Source organism: Salmo salar, chromosome ssa06 (genome assembly GCF_905237065.1).
Source record: "Salmo salar chromosome ssa06, Ssal_v3.1, whole genome shotgun sequence".
Classification (NCBI taxonomy): Eukaryota; Metazoa; Chordata; class Actinopteri; order Salmoniformes; family Salmonidae; genus Salmo; species Salmo salar.
The window spans coordinates 12,446,162-12,466,917 of NC_059447.1; the positions used below are offsets into that span (position 1 = coordinate 12,446,162).

Below are 20,756 nucleotides of genomic sequence, written 5' to 3' on the forward strand. Positions count from 1 at the left end.
ATGCCCAGCTCACTTGCTGGTGATGGCCAAAAGCCTATCCCTCTCTATATCTTTTGTAAAACATTTTTTGGAAGTTGATCAAATATTTTGGTAGCCTACAGCATAGAGTCTTCTCTTTTCAGTAGGAGCCATTTTCTTTCCAACCTGTGTTTCCCTCGATTTTATTTTAAACTAATTAATGAGAGACTGGGTTGCTTCACAGGATAGACTGTAACTTTAATGGTTATTAACCCATCTGTGTCCAAGGATCAAACTTTTTAATATTACTTTCATGGTGCCCCAAGGTTTTTCTTGGAGTGTAAAACTTTTTTTTGGGAGAGCTCTCAATCTGCCGTATTTTAGGTAGCTATATACAGTGCTTTTATAAAGTATTCACACCTATACATTTTTTCCACATTTTGTTGTGTCAGATCATTAGCTAGATCCCCAATGTAATATTTTAACTAGTTAGCATCTATTGATACTTGTTACGTCCGAAAACACTTGTCTGTACTTCTCACAGAAACCCCTTCATGTCACCCCCCCCCCAATTGACACAACATTTGCTCAACTAAAAATGTAATGTCTCATCACAATTGAAGTCACTCCCCCAGAAAAAAAATTATGAGGTAGGGTGGCGTTTTACCCCAAGTTACTGTACATTTTTACATTTAGCCCCACTCTCCGCTATACACTCATGGGGAATTGCAGGGTGGTAACGTTTTTAACCAGGACTTTGCTAAAAACTCCAGGTTTTTAGGAGTAAATAAATAAATAAAATAAATAAATACATAAAGTAGGAATTGAAAGCTGGGTGTCACGCACTGACCGTAGAGAGCCTTTTTATTTCTCTATTTGGTTAGGTCAGGGTGTGATTTGGGTGGGCATTCTAGATGATATATTTCTATGCTGGCCTGATATGGTTCCCAATCAGAGGCAGCTGTCTTTCGTTGTCTCTGATTGGGGATCATATTTAGGCAGCCTTTTCCCACTGGGTTTTTGTGGGATCTTGTTTTTTGGTTAGTTGCTGGTGAGCACGCCATTTACTTCATGTTTCGTTTGTGATTTATTGTTTTTGTTGTTTTGACGGTGTTTAATAAATTAAAAAAATTCGCCTACCACGCTGCACCTTGGTCTCCTTCTTACGACAAACGTGACACTGGGATCACCCTCTTTTCAACATAGGCCATTAAAACTGCTGTTTTCACTGCAATTTCAAGAATTGTTGTGCTTGTCAGAATGCAAGTTTCCCTCCCTATGGCTCTCGTAACTTGAATACGCCTTCAGAGGAATATTTCTCTTGCATAGAACAAGCTGTCTAGGTAAACAGATGAACTATTCTACTATGGGGTTGGCCGATTTTTGTATTCGGAACACAAAAAGTAAATGTGGACTGTTTGAGTATTTTCAAAGTGTGCCTCGACATAAATATTTTTGGGCAATGATTTTGCAGTGACAACGCACCACAGTTAAATGACTGCAGCTGAAACACTGTTACTCAGTAAACTGACCACTGAGTATCTTATTGTAATCTTTACTCTTAAATGACTGCAGCAGAAACACTGTTACTTAGTAAACTGACCACTGAGTGTCTTGTTGTAATCCTTTACTGTTAAATGACTGCAGCAGAAACACTGTTACTTAGTAAACTGACCACTGAGTGTCTTATTGTAATCCTTTACTGTTAACTTCCCTGGGCTACGTGGGACGTGAGCGTCCCACCTAGTCAACAGCCAGTGGAATCGAGTGGCGCGAATACAAAAACCTTAAATATGCTGTAACTTCAATTTCTCAAACATATGACTATTTTACACCATTTGAAAGACAAGACTCTCGTTAATCTAACCACATTGTCCGATTTCAAAAAGGCTTTACAGCGAAAACAAAACATTAGATTATGTCAGGAGAGTACCCATCCAAAAATAATCACACAGCCATTTTCAAAGCAAGCATATATGTCACAAAAACCAAAACCACAGCTAAATGCAGCACTAACCTTTGATGATCTTCATCAGATGACACTCCTAGGACATTATGTTATACAATACATGCATGTTTTGTTCAATCAAGTTCATATTTATATCAATAACCAGCTTTTTACATTAGCATGTGATGTTCAGAACTAGCATACCCACCGCAAACTTCCGGTGAATTTACTAAATTACTCTCAATTAACCTTCACAAAATACATGACAATTATTTTAAGAATTATAGATACAGAACTCCTTTATGCAATCGCGGTGTCAGATTTTAAAATAGCTTTTCGGCAAAAGCACATTTTGCAATATTCTGAGTAGATAGCTCGGCCATCACAGGCTAGCTAATTTGTAATTTGACACCCACCAAGTTTGGCGTTCACTAAACTCAGAATTACTATAAGAAAAATTGGATTACCTTTGCTGTTCTTTGTCAGAATGCACTCCCAGGACTTCTACTTCAACAAATGTTGTTTTGGTTCAAAATAATCCATAGTTATGTGCAAATATCCTCCGTTTTGTTCGTGCGTGACGCGCGAGCGCATATCGTGACAAAAATGTTAAAAATATTCCATTACCGTACTTAGAAGCATGTCAAACGCTGTTTAAAATCTTTTTCATGCGATTTTTCTCGTAAAATAGCGATAATATTCCAACCGGGCGACGTTGTTTTCATTCAAAGGCTGATAGAAAAGATGGAGAATTCTCATGAACGCGCATATCCAGTGTCACTGTCCCCTGCCTGACCACTCACAAAATCTGCTGCAGTTCTTCGCCCAGAGACAGCAGACGCCCCAATCCACTTTCTGGCGACTTCAGACAGCCACTGGAAGCCTTAGAAATTGTCACGTTACAGCAGAGATACTGTATTTTCAATAGAGATGCCACAGAAGGACAACAAATTGTCAGACAGGGCACTTCCTGTATGGAATCTTCTCAGGTTTTGGCCTGCCATATGAGTTCTGTTATACTCACAGACACCATTCAAACAGTTTAAGAAACTTTAGAGTGTTTTCTATCCAAATCTACTAATTATATGCATATTCTCGTTTCTGGATAAGAGTAGTAACCAGTTTAATTCGGGTACGTTTTTTATCCGGCCGTGCAAATACTGCCCCCTAGCCCCAACAGGTTTTTTAAATGACTGCAGCAGAAACACTGTTACCTAGTAAACTGACTATTGAGTGTCTTATTAAAAACCTCTGACTGCAACACTTCTGCTTTTTGACTGAAAGAGGGACAAGCCTTTAATCAGACGTGTCAGTTCAAGTGAATCAGTGATTATTGATTACAGTGAGATAAAGGATCATTTAAAGACATTGTCCGAACATCATCACCATCATCAAGTCAACACTGCATCACATGGACATTGCTCAAAAGGACCAGACACCAACAGCAGAATATGATGCTATACTATATACTGTTACTTCAAAGAGAGAAACTCAAGAAAAGCCTGAGATGTTTGTAGTGAGAGTGAAGCTCTGTCTGAATGGGATGTTTCAGTTCCTGACCTCTCAGTAGAGAGAGTGAAGCTCAGTCTGAATGGGATGGTTTAGTTCCTGTCCTCTCAGTAGTGAAAGTGAGGAGGTTTTTGTATGGCTGTGTATACAAACTGAATCACTGTGGTATTCGGACAAGGAACCAAGCTCTTTGTTACTGGTGAGTACCCTTTCTTTTAACCTTATGTGTTATTTTTAAATGGGTTTTTGTAATAAAGAATAGTTAATAAAATTAAAGTACTTCTTATTTCATAATTATTTAGTGTAAATAACCTACTTTGTGGACTGATTATCAAGTGTCATGGACACATTGTGACATCTTCATATCCTACAGTATATCTGTAGTTGTTGATTTCACATTTAAACTTAATAAACGTAATGGACTATTTGACCTTTAAAAGATTGGTTGCACGTTATATTAAATGATGATAAAACCATGTAGTTACATGATTCATTACATTGTAGGCTACTACATTACAGTTCTCTGTTTGCTGGTTGACTAGTAGTAGGATATATGTTTGATTGTATCCCTCATTCAGCACATCTGACTACTTGATTATGGTTAAACTTAGTGTTCTGAACTCGTTGTCCACTTGCACAGAAATCTGCTTTACCTCTGCAAAGTCACGTATGGAGAGTTACTTAGAAAGTTTCAAAATAAGTCCAGCTACAAACAGAGATTTGTGAGTAACATGTAAGAATAGAATTACATCATTTTAGTGCCTTTTCATTTTATGAGCCCAACATGTTAATTGTTTATAGTCTTTGAGAAAACGTTGTATTTTTTATTCTACAGTATAATCACACAACCCTGTTTCATTCTACTAACATATCAAAAGATTTTGTGTAATATTTATTCTGCTCATTCCATTGGTCCAGACTCTACCCTCCCTCCGCCTGTCTTGACCATCCTCCCTCCGTCCAGCGATGAGTTGAAGTCCAACAAAGTCACCCTGGTGTGTCTGGCCAGTCAGATGGCCATGGGCTACGCCGATGTCAGCTGGACCGCTGGCGGGAATCCGGTCACCGGTGTCATCGCTACGAGTGGCCCGGTGCCGCAAGCCGACAAGACGTTCCAACTCAGTAGTTGTCTGACCGTTGACACGTCAGAATCGAACCAGGACAAAGTGTTCTCATGTAAAGTCACCGTGGGCTCCAAGTTCGCTGAGAAAGACATCAAGAAGTCTGAATGCAGCACTGACTAGCCTGAGAATCATTGTAATGTCAATTTGATATTCTATGTCGCTTTTCAAGTTATAAGTTATTGTTAACTTATTAGAAGTTTTCTTTGCATATATACATTCTGTTCCAAAAAATTGAGAAATAGCTACTAATACTTGTATCATAGGCTACATGATAAGTAGACTCTGTATATTTGAAATTGGTTGCTTTGCAGATGTATAATAGAGGAATAGTTAGAGCTTTGTTGTATTGTGGATATTCAATAAAGAGCATTCTAAAGAACAAGTGTTTGTATTTGATCATGTTGATGAGCATCAGTGATAGCAGCACTAAATGAGGGTGAATTTAACTGAACTCAAATAGAGCAGCCTGCTCTCTGACTTTAGTCCAGCTGCAGAAATAGTTGATCCAGATATCCAGGATGTAGAGCAGGTTTACTGTAATGTTAATGAATAATCAGAGATGGACCAGAGGTTTAGTTTAAATTAGAACTTCACATTATTGAGAACCTTCATTAGTGTGATTTGATTGTATTATAAGATCATTCCGAAAGTATATATTTAATAATCTTCCATATCTATTTAAAATAGTTGATTTGAAAAGGAAACTTGATTATTTCCTAGGCAATATTTGCTTGTACTTTTCACTGTATGAGGAATTAAAACAACAGTACAATAACATGATAAATTCAATATATTCATAGTTTATATTCAATAGTGTTATAAACGTACGTCTTACTATAATGTACAATAACATTTTACTCATGAATCTTTTCTCTCCATACATCTTTGCCAGCAGGGGGAAAGAGAAGAGATAAAATATTATAATATGCTTCCACCTTGTGGCTCAAAAAGTTGTATTTCATTATAGTTGTATTTCATTGTAATAATTTCCAGACTAAATCCATCACGTAGTTTCAAATCAATCACAAATGATAAAGTTATTGAAAGTTAGTGTACAATATCTCTGTTGTCAGTACAAAGCTCTCCTCAGTTCTGTGTTGGTCTGGTTCAGAGAGGAGTGTAGTGATGTAGTTGAGACTATATCAGTCTAATCAAGGTTTAGGGACCCTCCTTCCTCCTAGTCACTAGGACCTAGGACCTAGTGGACGGGTGTAGTAGTAGAGAGACTATATCAGTCTAACTAAGGTCCTGTGTGGCTCAGTTGGTAGAGCATGGTGTTTGCAACGCCAGGGTTGTGGGTTTGATTCCCATGGGGGACCAGTACGGGGGGGAAAAAAAATAAAAAATTGTATGAAATGTGTGCATTCACTACTGTAAATCGCTCTGGATAAGAGCTTCTGCTAAATGACTAAAATGTAAAATTGTTTAGAGACCCTCTAGTCCTAGTGGATGGGTGTAGTAGTAGAGAGACTATATCAGTCTAACTAAGGTTTAGAGACCCTTCTTCCTCTAGTCCTAGTGGATGGGTGTAGTAGTAGAGAGACTATATCAGTCTAACTAAGGTTTAGAGACCCTTCTTCCTCTAGTCCTAGTGGATGGGTGTAGTGGAGAGACTATATCAATCTAACTAAGGTTTAGAGACCCTCTAGTCCTCATGAACCCTTGTCCTGTTCCATTTTCTCTCTCTGTGTCCTCATCTGGTTCCTCACATCTGTCCTCGTTGGTGCCCTTACTCTAAGTCTGGTCTTGTTCACATTGGGGAGAATCCTAACTTGCAGTTCAGTCACATTTTCACTTAGTCTCCCATTGGCATCAATGCATGACTAAGTAAAGATTCACCTTAATTGGAAGTTCGGATTCACCCCATTGTGCATCAATGATCAGAATAGAGTCTGTAGTTCTGTCAACGTCCAACAGAGGAGGACATAGGACCACCAATAATGACTGAGGAAAGATCTACATGTACTTTATAACAGGAACAGCTGTCTGTAGACCATTGGTTTCAGTCCCACCCAAAGACCAGCTGATGGTTTCATGTCTACTATCTCTAGTTATCAGAGTCATTCACCAGGGACGTGTTCTAGTTCTGATACTGAGTTACAGGAAGTGATGTGTTGTTCCCTTTCTCCCCCAGGACACACCTGCTTCCCCTCCCCTCCTCCTCCCATCCTCCTCTCCTTATTTATAGCTTCATGTAAATTAAGAGGTTGTTTGATCTCCTCTCAGAACTGTGTGGGGGGAGGGGTGGTGGTGGTGGGGGTAATGCACTATAAAGGGAATAGGGAGACATCCTGAGTAACTCATCATTATGTTGTCCCTGTGTAGAACTAGTATAGGATATTAAACTCCAGTTATGGTCTGATGGAGGTAGGAGATTAGATACCACATCATTATGTTGTCCCTGTGTAGAACTAGTATAGGATATTAAACTCCAGTTATGGTTTGATGGAGGTAGGAGATTAGATACCACATCATTATGTTGGTCCTGTGTAGAACTAGTATAAGATATTAAACTCCAGTCATGGTTTGATGGAGGTAGGAGATTAGATACCACATCATTATGTTGGTCCTGTGTAGAACTAGTATAAGATATTAAACTCCAGTCATGGTTTGATGGAGGTAGAATATGAGTCAGTGAAGAAGACAGAATCTCATTTAGAGCAATGATCATACTAGTTGGTCTCTCATAAAATCTGGTTACTTGGACCAATCAGAGAAATACAGTGAAAAATAATAATAACAATCAACAATGAAAGTAGCTGGTGGTAGGTTAATTGCAGAGGCCCCTCCCTCTGGTCATCCAAGGTTTGGTGATAGGTTAACTGCAGAGGCCCCTCCCCCTGATCCTCCCTGGCTGCCTCCTTATAGGTGGGTCCTGCAGCCTCTCCTCTCCTCACACTCCAACCCTGCTCATCTCTCAGCTGGACAGTAAGGGCCGTTCACACCACACACTGACAACATGCTGGGGACACTCTGCACTCTCATCACTGCTCTAACATGTAAGGAATTTACTGTTTGTTCAACATGAATAAAAAAAAGCCATTAGAAGTTGTTAATTCATGTATGATTAAATGTCTTAAATTGTATTTCATTCACACAGATGTCAGTTGCCAGAAAGCAGTGACACAGACACCTTCAGTACTGACTGTCAGTATAAAGGGGACTGCTACTTTTCACTGTGACATCACCAAAGATGAAGGCAATGTTGTAAACTGGTATAAACAGGTTCCAGGAGGAGCTCCTCAGTATGTGTTAAGGTATTACTATACAGACGACTCTCCTGATGAATATGGATCTGGTTTCTCCTCTGATCGTTTCACATCTAAAGCCACGTCTGATAAGGATTATCAGTTTATAATCAGTAATGTGGAGGAGACAGACTCAGCAGTGTATTACTGTCAAACTCGGAATGACTCTCCTTATGCGCTCGTATCACAGTGATGTACACCATGACAAAAACCTCCCCACCAAATACACTCACTTCTGCTTTCAGATGTTCTGAATATAGACACTAACTGAATGTCAAGTCATCCTGAACCAGTGTGTCTGCAGTAGGAGAACATTCCATGCTTGTGTTTTACACAAAACCTTTCACACATTTAGTAGAATGTTGTCATTAACAATTACACCTAGTTGTCACAAACCATGACAGATAAAGTGATATTCCAGATGGTTCCGTCCTAACAGAAGACTCCATGTATCAGATAACCTCCATGATAGTCAGTCCCCTGGTTTACCGTAGAGACATATTACATCAACAGTCATTTAGTGATATACTGTTAGTTCAGAACCCCACCATCCAGATAATATTATTAGAATGTTATTATTATACATATTATGACATGCTGATATAAACTAACAAACATAACTGAGCAGAAATAGAATACTGTTCTTTATAATGCAACAAAACAAATCCAATATGTTTATGAAATAGTCTTCCTTCAAATATTTCAATTTTTTATAGTTTAATAGTGACTCTAATTGAAATGTATGTCATAATTATGAAAATATAGGACACATCCAGTTATTATTTAGAAATCTGTCTGTTGGTCTTGTGAAGACCCAGATACAGTACGTTTGAGAGTAGATAGTGATTGGTTAACTGTAGAAGCCACTCCCTCTGGTCCTCCCTGGCTTGGTGATAGTTTAACTGCAGAGGCCCCTCCCTCTGGTCCTACCTGTCTGTCTCCTTATTGGTGGGTTCTGCAGCCTCTCCTCTCCTCACATTCCAACCCTGCTCATCTCTCAGCTGGACAGTAAGGGCCGTTCACACCACACACTGACAACATGCTGGGGACACTCTGCACTCTCATCACTGCTCTAACATGTAAGGAGTCTGACTTCCTGGAGATTTTACTTCCTGTTTTATTAATAGTGAGTCTGTATGTTTCTCTTTACTACATGTCATCTTCTTATTTCCCAGGTGGCAGTGGTGTGACTGTAGTGACACAGAAGCCTCCTGTTGTGACAGAGAGGAAAGGAGAGACGCCCTCTCTGGACTGTAACCTGGGGACTGTTGGTAATAGAGATGGGCACTCTGGACTGTAACCTGGGGACTGTTGATAATAGAGATGGTCACTCTGGACTGTTACCTGGGGACTGTTGATAATAGAGACGGCCACACTGGACTGTAACCTGGGGACTGTTGATAATAGAGACAGCCACTATAGACTGTAATCTGGGGACTGTTGATAATAGAGACAGCCACTATGGACTGTAACCTGGGGACTGTTGATAATAGAAACGGACACTCTGCACTGTAATCTGGGGACAGTTGATAATAGAGACAGCCACTATAGACTGTAATCTGGGGACTGTTGATAATAGAGACAGCCACTCTGGACTGTAACCTGGGGACTGTTGATAATAGAGACAGCCACTCTGGACTGTAACCTGGGGACTGTTGATAATAGAGACGTTCCACTCTGGACTGTAACCTGGGGACTGTTGATGATAGAGACCACCATTATGGACTGTAACCTGGGGACTGTTGATAATAGAGACGGCCACACTGGACTGTAACCTGGGGACTGTTGATAGTAGAGGCGGCCACTATGTACTGTAACCTGGGGACTGTTGATAATAGACGGCCACTCTGGACTGTAACCTGGGGACTGTTGATAATAGAGACGGACACTATGGACTGTAACCTGGTGACTGTTGATAATAGAGACGGACACTATGGACTGTAACCTGGGGACTGTTGATAATAGACGGGCACTCTGGACTGTAACCTGGGGACTGTTGATAATAGAGAGGGTCAGTCTGGACTGTAACCTGGGGACTGTTGATAATAGAGAGGGTCAGTCTGGACTGTAACCTGGGGACTGTTGATAATAGTGCTGGTTGGTATAAACAGGTTCTAGAAGGAGTTCCTCAGTACATGTTAAGGTGGTACCACACTGGTTGGAGCTCTGTAGAATATGGTTCTGGTTTCTCCTCTCCTAAATTCACATCTAATCATCAGTCTAAATCAGATTATCGTTTGATTATTAACAATGTGGAGGAGGCAGACTCAGCAGTGTATTACTGTAAGACCTGGGACAGCTCTGTTTATGACTACTTATCACAGTGATATACACCATGACAAAAACCTCCTTACCAAATACACTCACTTCTGCTTTAAAAGTGGCAGAGGGGTGAACTCTAAGAAACAGCAGTTGAAGTTGATCAGTGATTATTATAACAATATATACATGACACAATGGGAGATCTGGAAATGGAAGAACCATCCATCCCTACATGTCAACAATATTATAAGAAGACATTGTCTGAAAGGAAAATGATGTTGTCTCTCTTGTTGTGATCATCATCATCATCATTACCATCATCATCATCATCAGGTCAAGACATCATCATAATATCATCATCAAGATCATCATCAAGTCAACACTGCATCGTATGGATAGTGCTTTAACTTCAAAAGGACCAGACACCAACAGCAGAATATGATGCTATACTATGTACTGTTACTTCATAGAGAGAAACTCTAGAAAAGCCTGTGATGTTTATAGAGAGAGTGAAGCTCTGTCTGAATGGGATGGTTCAGTTCCTGTCCTCTCAGTAGAGAGAGTGAAGCTCTGTCTGAATGGGATGTTTCAGTTCCTGTCCTCTCAGTAGAGAGAGTGAAGCTCTGTCTGAATGGGATGTTTCAGTTCCTGTCCTCTCAGTAGAGAGAGTGAAGCTCTGTCTAAATGGGATGGTTCAGTTCCTGTCCTCTCAGTAGAGAGAGTGAAGCTCTGTCTGAATGGGATGATTCAGTTCCTGTCCTCTCAGTAGAGAGAGTGAGGAGGTTTTTGTACGGCTGTGTATACAAACTGAATCACTGTGGTATTCGGACAAGGAACCAAGCTCATTGTCAGTGGTAAGTACCCTTTCTTTTAACCTTATATTTTAGAATTCAAGGTTTTTTTGTAATACATAATAGTTAATATAATTAAATATTTAACGTTATATTCTTATTTCATATTTATTTCGTGTAAATAACCTACTTTGTGGACCGATTATCAAGTGTCATGGACACATTGTGACATCTTCATATCCTACAGTATATCTGTAGTTGTTGATTTCACATTTAAACTTAATAAACGTCTTGCACTATTTCAACATGAAGGTTACTGCTGTCACTTGACAACACTACTCATTTATAATGTCTAAACAATAATAATCTATTTACTTAGAGGTAGATTTGAATGTGAATTCTTCATAAAGTTGTATCAACCTTTATAATGTTGGTCCCACGTTATATTAAATAATGATAAAACCATGTATATGGTAGTTACACACAAAGTTACTACATGATTCATTACATTGTAGGCTACTACATTACAGTTCTCTGTTTGCTGGTTGACTAGAAGTAGGATATATGTTTGATTGTATCCCTCATTCAGCACATCTGACTACTTGATTATGGTTAAACTTAGTGTTCTGAACTCGTTGTCCACTTGCACAGAAATCTGCTTCACCTCTGAAAAGTCACATATGGAGAGTTACTTAGAAGGTTTTAAAATGAGACCAGGTACAAACAGAGATTTGTGAGTAACATGGAACAATAGAATTACATGGTTTTAGTGCCTTTTCATTTTATGAGCCCAACATGTTAATTGTTTGTAGCCTTTGAGAAAACGTTATATTTTTATTCTACAGTATAATCACACAACCCTGTTTCATTCTACTAACATATCGAATGATTTTGTGTAATATTTATTCTGCTCATTCCATTGGTCCAGACTCTACCCTCCCTCCGCCTGTCTTGACCATCCTCCCTCCGTCCAGCGATGAGTTGAAGTCCAACAAAGTCACCCTGGTGTGTCTGGCCAGTCAGATGGCCATGGGCTACGCCGATGTCAGCTGGACCGCTGGCGGGAATCCGGTCACCGGCGTCATCGCTACGAGTGGGCCGGTGCCGCAAGCCGACAAGACGTTCCAACTCAGTAGTTGTCTGACCGTTGACACGTCAGAATGGAACCAGGACAAAGTGTTCTCATGTAAAGTCACCGCGGGCTCCAAGTTCGCTGAGAAAGACATCAAGAAGTCTGAATGCAGCACTGAATAGCCTGAGAACCATTGTAATGTCAATTTGATTTTTGATATTAATTCATTAGAAGTTTAACCTGCATATATACATTATGTTCCATTAAAGAGAGAAATATCCACTAATACTGATATCGTTGGCTATATGATATACTTTTTAGTATACTTTTTATATTTGAAATGGGTTGCTTTGCAGATGAATAATAGAGGAATAGTTAGAGCTTTGTTGTATTGTGGATATTCAATAAAGAGCATTATAAAGAACAAGTGTTTGTATTTGATCATGTTGATGAGCATCAGTGTTAGCAGCACTAAATGAGGGTGAATTTAACTGAACTCAAATAGAGCAGCCTGCTCTCTGACTTTAGTCCAGATCCAGAAATAGTTGATCCAGATATCCAGGATGTAGAGCAGGTTTACTGTAATGTTAATGAATAATCAGAGATGGACCAGATGTTTAGTTTAAATTAGAACTTCACATTGTTGAGAACCTTCATTAGTGTGATATGATTGTTTTATACAGTGGGTTGTTCGAGCCCTGAATGCTGATTGTCTGACAGCCGTGGTATACTGAATCAGACCGCATACCAGAACATTTATTTGTACTGCTTTAATTACGTTGGTAACCCGTTTATAATCCCATTAAGGCACCTCGGGGGTTTGTGGTATATGGCCAATATACTACGGCTAAGGGCTGTATACAGGCACTCCACGTTGATTCTTGCATTAGAACAGACCTTAGCCGTGGTCTAATGGCCATATACCACACCCCCTCTGGACCTTATTGCTTAATTATAATATAATTCTGAAAGTACCTATTTAATTATCATCCATATCTATCTAAAGAGAACTGTTGATATGTAAAGAAAGCATGTGATTGGGGATCAGATTATTTCCTGTACAATATTTGCTTGTACTATTTCACTGTATGAGGAATTAAAACAACAGTACAATGACATGATATGTTCAATATATTCATATTTTATCGTTACAATATTCAATAGTGTTATGAACTTGCATCTTACTACGAGGTACAATAACATTTGAGTCATTAATATTTTTGCCAGCAGGTGGAAAGAGAAGAGAGAAACATATTGTAATATGCTTCCACCTTGTGGCTCAAACAGTTGTAATATGCTTCCACCTTGTGGCTCAAACAGTTGTAATTTGCTTCCACCTTGTGGCTCAAACAGTTGTATTATGCTTCCACCTTGTGGCTCAAACAGTTGTAATATGCTTCCACCTTGTGGCTCAAACAGTTGTAATTTGCTTCCACCTTGTGGCTCAAACAGTTGTAATATGCTTCCACCTTGTGGCTCAAACAGTTGTAATTTGCTTCCACCTTGTGGCTCAAACAGTTGTAATATGCTTCCACCTTGTGGCTCAAACAGTTGTAATATGCTTCCACCTTGTGGCTCAAACAGTTGTAATATACTTCCACCTTGTGGCTCAAACAGTTGTAATATACTTCCACCTTGTGTCTCAAAGAGATGTATTTCAACAGTATATACTGAGTGCACAAATCATTATGAACACCTGCTCTTTCCATGCCATAGACTGACCAGGTGAATCCAGGTGAAAGCTATGATCTCTTATTGGTGTCACCTGTTAAACTCAACTTCAATCAGTGTAGATGAAGGGGAGGAGACAGGTTAAAGACGGATTTTCAAGCCTTGAGATAATTGAGGCATGAATTGTTCATGAGTATATTTGCCAGCAGGGAGAAAGAGGAAAGAGTTGTATTTCAACAGTATATTTGTAAAGTAGTCCTGTAGTACCTTACTCTGTATTTTCAGAATTTACTAGGGGTGAAACAGTAGGTGTATTCGTAATGAACTGTTCAGTACAGGGTCCACGGTGCGCGGGGTTGGGTACGCACTGTGAACCGAACAATACATTAATCATATATTAGACCTAGGAATATATATATATTTCTATATTTCGTAGTAAAATATATATTATTCCATAAACCAATGGCGTATAAATTAATGTGGGAAAAATACCCACATAGCAATAAAGTTGTCTTAAAAAAAAAGTTATTTTGTCTCGTAGCTGATTAGTTATTTCACATTTTACGTCATTTAGCAGACGCTCTTATCCAGAGCGACTTACAAATTGGTGCATTCACCTTAAGATATACAGTGGAACAACCACTTTACAATAGTACATCTATATCTTTTTTTGGGGGGGGGGGGTTAGAAGGATTACTATATCCTATCCCAGTTATTCCTTAAAGAGGTGGGGTTTCAGGTGTCTACGGAAGGTGGTGATTGACTCCGCTGTCCTGGCGTCGTGAGGGAGCTTGTTTCTCCATTGGGGTGCCAGAGCAGCGAACAGTTTTGACTGGGCTGAGCGGGAACTGTGCTTCCGCAAAGGTAGGGGGGCCAGCAGGCCAGAGGTGGATGAACGCAGTGCCCTTGTTTGGGTGTAGGGCCTGATCAGAGCCTGAAGGTACGGAGGTGCCGTTCCCCTCACAGCTCCGTAGTCAAGCACCATGGTCTTGTAGCAGATGCGAGCTTCAACTGGAAGCCAGTGGAGTGTGCGGAGGAGCGGGGGGACATGAGAGAACTTGGGAAGGTTGAACACCAGACGGGCTGCCGCGTTCTGGATGAGTTGTAGGGGTTTAATGGCACAGGCAGGGAGCCCCGCCAACAGGGAGTTGCAATAATCCAGACGGGAGATGACAAGTGCCTGGATTAGGACCTGCGCCGCTTCCTGTGTAAGGCAGGGTCGTACTCTGCGAATGTTGTATAGCATGAACCTACAAGTTTGGGTCACCGCCTTGATGTTAGCGGAGAACGACAGGGTGTTGTCCAGGGTCACGCCGAGGCTCTTAGCACTCTGGGAGGAGGACACAATGGAGTTGTCCACCGTGATGGTGAGATCATGGAAAGGGCAGTCCTTCCCCGGGAAGAAGAGTAGCTCCGTGTTGCTGAAGTTCAGCTTGAGGTGGTGACCCGTCATCCACACTGATATGTCTGCCAGACATACAGAGATGCGATTCGCCACCTGGTTATCAGAAGGGGGAAAGGAGAAGATTAATTGTGTGTCGTCTGCGTAGCAATGATAGGAGAGACCATGTGAGGATATCACAGAGCCAAGTGACTTGGTGTATAGCGAGAAAAGGAGAGGGCCTAGAACTGAGCCCTGAAGGACACCAGTGGTGAGAGCACGTGGTGCGGAGACGGATTCTCGCCACGCCACCTGGTAGGAGCGACCTGTCAGGTAGGACGCAATCCAAGAGTGAGCCGCGCCGGAGATACCCACCTCGGAGAGGGTGGAGAGGAGGATCTGATGGTTCACAGTATCAAAGGCAGCAGATAGGTCTAGAAGGATGAGGGCAGAGGAGAGAGAGTTAGCTTTAGCAGTGCGGAGAGCCTCTGTGACACAGAGAAGAGCAGTCTCAGTTGAATGACCAGCCTTGAAACCTGACTGATTTGGATTGAGAAGGTCATTCTGAGAGAGATAGCAGGAGAGCTGGCCAAGGACGGCACGTTCAAGAGTTTTGGAGAGAAAAGAAAGAAGGGATACTGGTCTGTAGTTGTTGACATCGGAGGGATCGAGTGTAGGTTTTTTCGAGAAGGGGTTTACCTCTCGCTCTCTTGAAGACGGAAGGGACGTAGCCAGCGGTCAAGGATGAGTTGATGAGCGAGGTGAGGTAAGGGAGAAGTTCTCTGGAAATGGTCTGGAGAAGAGAGGAGGGTATAGGGTCAAACGGGCAGGTTGTTGGGCGGCCGGCCGTCACAAGACGCAAGATTTCATCTGGAGAGAGAGGGGAGAAAGAGGTCAAAGCATAGGGTAGGGCAATGTGAGCAGGACCAGCGGTGTCGTTTGACTTAACAAACGAGGATCGGATGTCGTCGACCTTCTTTTCAAAATGGTTGACGAAGTCATCCGCAGAGAGGGAGGAGGGGGGTGGAGGGGGAGGAGGATTCAGGAGGGAGAAGAAGGTGGCAAAGAGCTTCCTAGGGTTAGAGGCAGATGCTTGGAAGTTAGAGTGGTAGAAAGTGGCTTTAGCAGCAGAAACAGAGGAGGAAAATGTAGAGAGGAGGGAGTGAAAAGATGCCAGGTCCGCAGGGAGGGTAGTTTTCCTCCATTTCCGCTCGGCTGCCCGGAGCCCTGTTCTGTGAGCTCGCAATGAGTCGTCAAGCCACGGAGCAGGAGGGGAGGACCGAGCCGGCCGGGAGGATAGGGGACATAGAGAGTCAAAGGATGCAGAAAGGGAGGAGAGGAGGGTTGAGGAGGCAGAATCAGGAGATTGGTTGGAGAAGGATTGAGCAGAGGGAAGAGATGATAGGATGGAAGAGGAGACAGTAGCAGGAGAGAGAGAGCGAAGGTTGCGACGGCGCAATACCATCTGAGTAGGGGCAGAGTGAGTAGTGTTGGAGGAGAGCGAGAGGGAAAAGGATACAAGGTAGTGATCGGAGACTTGGAGGGGAGTTGCAGTGAGATTAGTATAAGAACAGCATCTAGTGAAGATGAGGTCAAGCGCACACACTGCATAACAACACACACCAAAGTTAGCCATTTCGACCACTCTTGATTGCTGTTTGGACCCCTTCGTTCTATGGGTTGAAAAGTGTGTGACTGTGGTGGTCTCAGTGGAAACTCTGTTATTCACTGGCGAGTTGAGCCCATAATTCCAGTAGAATAATTATCTTATTAGAGCAGACTGAATCTGGTCACTGTAACTCATGTTCACCTCAAATCATTTATGGTCAATTGGAGGGACAATCTGTTCCAGAAAGAGTATAATCTAGGTATTTCATGACTCTAGGTGACTGGCCATGAGGAGGAAGGTGTTGAGTTGGCCAGCAGTCCCAGAACAGCATAAACATTTAAAAATCTGGAAGATCAGCACATATTCCTCTCCTCAGGATATCTACCACACCTGCACTGAGATACTCTGAACCAAAACAGGATCCAAAGCAACAAGAAGAGCTAAGACAAATAGAGGATGGGAGAACTGTGTTACGGTTATCGTCGGTGAAGGAGGACCAAAATGCAGCAGGACTGTGTTTGTTCATTTTGAACATTTATTAAATCAAAATGAACACAAAACAACAAAACAAACTCAAGATATACCGACAGTCTTCTCAGGCTCGTACATGCTAGACAAGAAACAATCGCCCACAAATACACAGACAAACACACCCAACTAATATAGGACTTCCAATCAAAGGCAACACCACACAGCTGCCTTCAATTGGAAGTCCATCCCAATTAACCAAACATAGACATACAACCAACTAGATCAACATAGAAATACGTAGACAAGGAACAGTGCCCAAAAACCCCGGAATACTAAATCAAATGCCCTTTTTAGAAAAACACCACCCTGAGCCACATAAAACAAATACCCTCTGCCACGTCCTGACCAAACTACAATAATAATTAACCCTTATACTGGCCAGGACGTGACAGTACCCCCCCCCCCAAAGGTGCTAACCCCGGAAGCACCTCAAAAATAACAAAAACCCGAAACAACAACAAAAAAATCCCCCTAACTAAAAGGAGGGAAGGGAGGGTGGCTGCCGTCAACGACGGCACTGTGCTACACCCCCCCTCCCCAACCCACCTATATCTGGAGGTGGCTCTGGTTCAGGCAGTTCCGGGCAGACGACCCACCCCGGCAGCTCCGGGTAGACGGGCCACTCTGGCAGGCCCGGGGGGCAGTCTGGCCACTCTGGCAGGCCCGGGGGGCAGTCTGGCCACTCTGGCAGACCCGGGGGGCAGTCTGGCCACTCTGGCAGGCCCGGGGGGCAGTCTGGCCACTCTGGCAGGCCCGGGGGGCAGTCGGGCCACTCTGGCAGACCAGGAGGGCAGTCGGGCCACTCTGGCAGACCAGGAAGACAGTCGGGCCACTCTGGCAGACCCGGAAGACAGTCGGGCCCCTCTGGCATCGCCGGGCAGTCTGGCATCGCCGGGCAGTCTGGCATCGCCGGGCAGTCTGGCATCGCCGGGCTGTCTGGCATCGCCGGGCAGTCTGGCCACTCTGGCATCTCCGGGCAGTCTGGCCACTCTGGCATCCCCGGGCAGTCTGGCCGCTCTGGCATCCCCGGGCAGTCTGGCCACTCTGGGCAGTCTGGCATCTCTGGCAGCTCAGGGCAGTCTGGCAGCTCTGGCTGATCCTGGCCGCTGGGGCAGTCTGGCAGCTCTGGGCAGTCTGGCCACTCTGGCTGATCCTGGCCGCTGGGGCAGTCTGGCAGCTCTGGGCAGTCTGGCAGCTCTGGCAGCTCCGGGAAGTCTGGCAGCTCTGGCAGCTCCGGGCAGTCTGGCCGCTCTGGCTGATCCTGGCCGCTGGGGCAGTCTGGCAGCTCTGGGCAGTCTGGCAGCTCCGGGCAGTCTGGCCACTCTGGCAGCTCCGGGCAGTCTGGCCACTCTGGCAGCTCCTGACTAGTGGGTGGCTCTGGCGACTCCTGACTAGTGGGTGGCTCTGGCAACTCCTGACTAATGGGTGGCTCTGGCGACTCCCCACTGACGGGCGGCTCTGGCGACTCCTCACTGACGGGCGGCTCAGGCGACTCCTCACTGACGGGCGGCTCTGGCGACTCCTCACTGACGGGCGGCTCTGGCGACTCTTGACTGACGGGCGGCTCTGGCGACTCTTGACTGACGGGCAGTTCTGGCGACTCTTGACTGACGGGCAGTTCTGGTGATGTAGGACTGGGATGACGCACTTGAAGCCTGGTGCGTGGTGCTGGTACTGGACGTATCAGCCTGGGAACACACACCTCAGAGCTAGTGCGGGGAGCGGGAACAGGACGAGTCAGACTGGGCTGACGCACTAAAAGCCCGATGCGTGGCGCTGGTACTGGAGGTATCGGCTTGGAAACACACACCTCCAGGCTAGTGCGGGGAGCGGGAATAGGACGAGTTGGACTGGGCTGACGAACTGGATGCCTGGTGCGTGGTGCTGGTATTATCTTCACCAGACAGCTAGCACGCACCTCAGGACTATTAATAAACGCTACTCCAGGTGATAACATTAGGACACGCTCTGTAGGGCGAATGTCGTGCCTAAAACACCAACACAGTAGCTCTCTCATCCTTTTCTCCTCCAATTTTCCCATCAACTCCCTTATAGTCTCTGTTTCTCTTTCCTCCACTTTTCCCCTCACTAGCTCTGGTTCCATCCTCGGCTCCGCCGATCTGTCCGTGTGCCCCCCCAAAAAAAATTATTGGGGCTGCCTCTCCAGTTTAAACGCCAGTCGCGTTCCTCGGTAGCGTTCCCGGTCCTCAACGAATTCCCCTTGCTCCTTCCTCTGCTGCTTGGTCCATTTTTGGTGGGAGATTCTGTCACGGTTATCGTCGGTGAAGGAGGACCAAAATGCAGCAGGACTGTGTTTGTTCATTTTGAACATTTATTAAATCAAAATGAACACAAAAACAACAAAACGAACTCACGATGTACCGACAGTCTTCTCAGGCTCATACATGCTAGACAAGAAACAATCTCCCACAAATACACAGACAAACACACCCAACTAATATAGGACTTCCAATCAAAGTCAACACCACACAGCTGCCTTCAATTGGAAGTCCACCCCAATTAACTCAACATTCGAAATGGATTACCTAGACTAAACATAGAATTACATAAACAAGGAACAGTGCCCAAAAACCCCGGAATACATAAATCAAATGCCCTTTTTAGAAAAACCACCACACCGAACCACATAAACCAAATACCCTCTGCCACGTCCTGACCAAACTACAAAAACAATTAATCCTTATACTGGCCAGGACGTGACAATGTCCTCCTCTGGTGGACGTTGACAGAATTGCAGCCTCTGTTCTGATCACTGATGCAGAATGTGAAACAGCATGACATGATTCTCTCTATATGTTGGACCAATCCTAACTTCCACTTAAGGGGATACTTCAGAATTATGGCAATGAGGCCCTTTATATACTTCCCCAGAGTCAGATGGACTTGTTCATACCATTTGTATGTCTCTGTGTCCAGTTTGAAGGAAGTTAGAGTTAGTTTAGTCAGTCAATGTTAACTAGCGTTTCCCATAGACTTCCAGTCATTGTGCGATCTTCATCTGACTCTGGGGAAGTAGATAAAGGACCTCATTGAGTGTTTACTTAGTCATGGATTGATGTCAATGGGAGACTAAGTGAAGACCAGACCTATACAGTTGTTATTAATGCTGAAATGATACTGAGTCCAACATCTAATGTTAATACTAGAGAACAGTTTAAACCATGTATTCATGGCAGCTTCAAACTCTCTAAACATTAACCTGTCATTCCTGTTAAAATGGAGGCCGGTGTTCTAGTCTCATATACCTGTCACGTTGGTATAAACGGATTGGGAGACAGACGCAGGAATGCGTAATAGTTTTTTTTAATTCCTATCCAAATTACAGCGTGCTATGTACCAAAACAACACAGCACAGGTACTCACACGACCAACGGACATTGTAACAATAATTGACAGCCCAATGGTGAACCAAAGGGCACACTTATACAATTACTAATCATTGGGAAATGGGCACCAGGTGTGCGTAATCAACAGTTCCAGAGGGATCCGTGACAACACCTGGATGCTTCTCTTTCTCTCAGCCTAAGTTCTGTCACTTTCTCTTCCTCCTCTGTGTCTCCAAGGGTCCCTGGTTCCACTCCACATCCCTCCACCCTCCTCTATCTTGGTTCAATAGTTTCCAGATTCCACC

At 43.3% G+C, this 20,756-nt stretch overlaps 3 protein-coding genes across 5 annotated transcripts in view; 2 read left to right on the top strand and 1 right to left on the bottom strand.

Annotated features, from left to right (window-relative positions):
- The window catches only part of LOC106606263 (immunoglobulin lambda-1 light chain), a 147,299-nt gene extending 142,381 nt beyond the window's left edge, over positions 1–4,918 (top strand). The window contains exon 4 of the mRNA XM_045719764.1: positions 4,334–4,918. Coding sequence (XP_045575720.1) covers positions 4,334–4,659 — 326 coding nt within the window. The 3' untranslated portion in view covers positions 4,660–4,918. The remainder of the gene's footprint in view (positions 1–4,333) is intronic.
- LOC106606373 (Ig lambda chain C region) overlaps positions 1–12,339 on the top strand; it is a 142,692-nt gene extending 130,353 nt beyond the window's left edge. Inside the window, exons 1-4 of one of the 3 annotated variants that reach the window (XM_014202523.2) lie at positions 7,420–7,538; positions 7,640–7,968; positions 10,870–10,903; positions 11,769–12,339. In XM_014202523.2, the coding sequence (XP_014057998.1) occupies positions 7,499–7,538; positions 7,640–7,968; positions 10,870–10,903; positions 11,769–12,094 (729 nt within the window). In that variant the 5' untranslated portion in view covers positions 7,420–7,498 and the 3' untranslated portion in view covers positions 12,095–12,339. Of the gene's footprint in view, positions 1–7,419; positions 7,539–7,639; positions 7,969–8,755; positions 8,867–10,869; positions 10,904–11,768 lie in introns of those variants that run through there. The other 2 variants (XM_045719761.1, XM_045719762.1) reach the window with 2 other exon arrangements.
- The window catches only part of LOC106606374 (immunoglobulin lambda-1 light chain), a 108,458-nt gene that overhangs the window by 82,690 nt on the left and 5,012 nt on the right, over positions 1–20,756 (bottom strand). The window lies entirely within an intron of this gene.